The sequence below is a fragment of the Athene cunicularia genome, assembly GCF_003259725.1.
Source record: "Athene cunicularia isolate RWA chromosome 24 unlocalized genomic scaffold, athCun1 chr24_part1, whole genome shotgun sequence".
Classification (NCBI taxonomy): domain Eukaryota; kingdom Metazoa; phylum Chordata; class Aves; order Strigiformes; family Strigidae; genus Athene; species Athene cunicularia.
In genome coordinates, this window is record NW_020799132.1 from 528533 (window position 1) to 531917 (window position 3385).

The 3385-nt window shown below is 58.8% G+C and overlaps 2 protein-coding genes across 6 annotated transcripts in view; both read left to right on the plus strand.

Annotated features, from left to right (window-relative positions):
- The first annotated feature begins 326 nt into the window (after positions 1-326).
- On the plus strand, positions 327-3132 carry TIRAP (TIR domain containing adaptor protein). Of its 5 annotated transcripts, none has more exons than XM_026863617.1 (5): positions 327-542; positions 919-1038; positions 1317-1371; positions 1662-2267; positions 2585-3132. In XM_026863617.1, exons 3-5 carry the CDS (start codon positions 1365-1367, stop codon positions 2626-2628), a joined length of 657 nt encoding a protein of 218 aa, XP_026719418.1. In that variant the 5' UTR covers positions 327-542; positions 919-1038; positions 1317-1364; the 3' UTR covers positions 2629-3132. The 5 variants fall into 5 exon arrangements, with proteins under 5 accessions (XP_026719418.1, XP_026719420.1, XP_026719419.1 ...); XM_026863619.1 differs by having other exon boundaries at positions 1320-1371; XM_026863618.1 differs by having other exon boundaries at positions 922-1038.
- DCPS (decapping enzyme, scavenger) overlaps positions 2785-3385 on the plus strand; it is a 22508-nt gene continuing 21907 nt past the window's right edge. Inside the window, exon 1 of the mRNA XM_026863569.1 lies at positions 2785-2856. Within this exon, the coding sequence (XP_026719370.1) occupies positions 2785-2856 (72 nt within the window). The remainder of the gene's footprint in view (positions 2857-3385) is intronic.

Consider the following 3385-nt stretch of genomic DNA (forward strand, 5'->3'; position numbering starts at 1 on the left):
CCCCCCCCCCCCCCCCCCCCCGAGGGAGGGAAACGGCTCTGGGCTTGCTGGTGAGGGCTGGGCTGGGCATGGTGATGACCGGCCGGCGACAGCGTCTGGCCGGTGGCGGATGTGGGAGGGAGGCCCCAGGGGAGGGCTGGCTTCCCAGGCCCACAGGTTCACCGCCGACTTCCCCTGCCAGCACTTCCGCATGCCCACGCGGAGCCCGGACCTGCCGGCAGCCGCCGGGGGGCCTCGGGGAGCAGGAGGCAGCGGAGGGACGAGGCAGCTCCTCCGCTCTGCCCCTGTGGAAGCTGGTGGGTGCCCTGTCCTTCCCTCCACCCTGGGGCTGTTCCGTTGGGAGCTGCTCCCAGTTGGGGAAGCTGTAAGGATGAGTCAGCCTTGTCATTCTCTGTGGATCCCATTAGGCTCCAGAGCGAATGTGGTGTATCCTACCTTTTCTTTCCCACCTAGGTGATCCTGGAACATCTTCCTCCTTGCCAAACCCGGGTGGGGGGAAGCTGATGCTTTCCCTGCTCTAGTGCCTGACTCCTGCATCCCAGGTAGGTGTACCCCAAATTTCCCCCCACCCTTCACCATCCCTGCTTGTCGTTCAAGCCACACTCAAGCTTTTTGCTATCATGAGGCAGTGGCTTGCTTGGGCAGTGTGGTTTCTGTGGGTGTGCCGGGGTTTGGCCGATGCTTACCATGGTCCTTTGCTGTTTTCAGAGTAGGGCAAAGGCTTCAGTGTGACTTGGGGTGTTTTATTTCGGAAGAGGTGATGCAAGCAGTGGAAAACCAGCCGTCACATGCGCTCCTGGGGCTCGTTTCCCCTCTTGTCACTCCTGGGTACCCTCAAGGAGGGTCTGGGCACCCCAAACTCTGCTGGCAGCCTGATGCCAGGGTGGGCATCACCCAATCCATCCTTAATTTGCACAGCAGCTGGTAGATCTCCAGTGATCCCTGCTGATCCCTGCTTCTCCTTCCGCAGGATCCTTTCCCTGCTGCTGGGAATGAGGGGGTCTCCTGCCCGTTGGCTGTCAGCCTCGCTTGCTGCAGGTGTGTATCTCTGGCAGAAAGAAAAGTTAGGCAGGAGGGCTGCTTGAGCTACTGCTTCCAGCCCTGCTTGAGGTCAAAACTCTCCTTTCTAGCAAATTTTGGGGAGGCAGATGTGGAAAACTCTGCCAGGGGTGATTTTTCGGGTTGCAGGCAAGCACCCCAGAGCTGTGTGTCCTTGGAATAAACCCCACTGAGCTCCTGGGGCTGAGACCTACTACAGGGCTGGTTCCTGCTTGCCTAATTTCTTTTTTTATCTCTTTTTTTTTTTATGCTGACAGGAGAGATTTCATGCTGGCAATCAGCGGCTGAGCAACACGCTGCCCACTATGGCCGGTGAGCGTGGGTTTGGTCGGTGCTGGGCAGGATAAAGCCTCTGGCTCTGTCCCCTCCTTCACTGGCATCCCCTCCCCACTGAAACACACCTGCAAACTGTTGGTCATGATGCAATAGCCAAGGTTTTAGGGTCTGGAGTGGTTTTTGGGCAGCCAGGGTGAGGTCTTGGCCAGCTTTCTCCATCTGGAGGTGTCCTGCTGTGAGCTGGTGATGCTGCACAAGCCCCTTGGGAAGCCTGGGGTGGGGTGCTGAGCCTCCTAAACCTCACCGTGGTCTCTCTGACTCCCCAGGCTGGTTTAGGCGGCTCCTACACAAGCCCAAGCCCAGCTCGGTGGAGAGCAGCCTCAATGCCGGCTGCTCTGCTTCATCCTCGCCTTCCTCTTCCTCATCCTCTGCCACAAGCTCCAACTCCTCTTCCGAGACAAGCCTGGCCAGGTCTGTTCACCTGTCACCGGTCTCATTGTCGGTCATTAACGCCTCGGGCAGCGCCCGGTGGGCCAAGAGCTATGACGTCTGCATCTGCCACAGTGAGGCCGACCTGGAGCTGGTGGAGGAGCTGGTGTCCTACCTGGAGGGTCAACCCGAAAGCTTCCGTTGCTTCCTCCAACTGCGGGATGCGGCACCGGGAAGTGCGGTGGTGACAGAACTGTGTGACGCCGTGCAGAACAGCCACTGCTGGGTTATGCTCATCACCCCTGGCTTCCTCCGGGATCCTTGGTGCAAGTACCAGATGCATCAAGCGTTGGCTGAAGCTCCCATGGCCCACGGACGCACCATCCCAGTGTTGAAGGATGTGGATCGGAAGGATTATCCCAAGGAGCTGCGAAACCTCTACTACATCTACATGGTGCTGAAGGAGAACAGCTTCCGGCAGATCAGAGACACCATCTTGCGCTGTGAGTGTGCCCTGGAAACCATGGGAAGGGGCTGGACTCCTTAAATTTATTTAAATAAGGAAGTATTTCTTTGCAGAAGGGGCTGTTGGGCATTGGAATGGGCTGCCCAGGGCAGGGGGGGAGTCCCCATCCCTGGAGGGGTTGAAGAGTCGGGCTGAGCCAGCGCTGAGGGATCTGGGGGAGTTGGGAATGGTCAGGGTGAGGGTCATGGTTGGACTGGAGGAGCTTCAAGGGCTTTTCCAACACAGGTGATTCTGTGAAATAATTGGTTTTTAGTTGAATTGGTTGCTAATGGGTCTCCTCTGCTGCCTCTGCAGACTTACAGGAGCTGTGCCGGAGCTCCACAAGCTCGACTGAGTAGTGCCAGGAGCAGGATGGGGTGTCTTTGTGGGCATTCTGGTGCTGCCACCACTGGATCCAGATGCAGCCGTATGCCCACGGACCTCAGGGGCGAAGCTGAGCTGCTCTGGCCAGGCCTGGGAGCCGGAGATGGCTGGGGGGAAAAGTTCCCACACCCATGGGGGTACAGCCGCGGGGAGCCTGCTGTGTCCTGGCAGTGGTACCACCAAAGGTGGCCAAAATCCCCTCGGTGGGGTTGGGCATGTCCTCCAGGAGCAGGTCCCCACAGCTCATCACAAACACTAAACCCTGATGTCAGGTGGGTCTGGGGGTCTTTGAAGCTTCTTATGGTGTGTGTGTGTGTGTCCCTCCCTGGGGCCTCAGACCCCTCTGGACCCTCAATAAGCTGACATGGTGCCTTGCCCTGTGGTGTTGGACTTCAGGCAAGAAAAGGAGGGGCACGTGCTGGCTGAGTCTTTGCACGGGTTCGTTGGGACTAAGAAAATACAGAAGTTTTAAATTTTGGTTTTGGTTTCTCTTTTAATTCCCCTGGCTTGCGGGCTTCTGCGTCATCAGGAAGGAGCCCTGGGAATAAGGGGGTGATCCTTGATCTGAGTGTGACTCTGCTGGAGTTGTGGGGACCCCTTTCAGCCGGGGAGGGGGTCGATGTCGCACCCCTCATCGTGCCCCCGGGGGACAGGGGGAGCGTGGGGCCCCGCGGCACCGCCAAGCCACCAGGGGACGCGCTGGCGGCGCGGCGCCGGCTTCAGCGCCTCTCC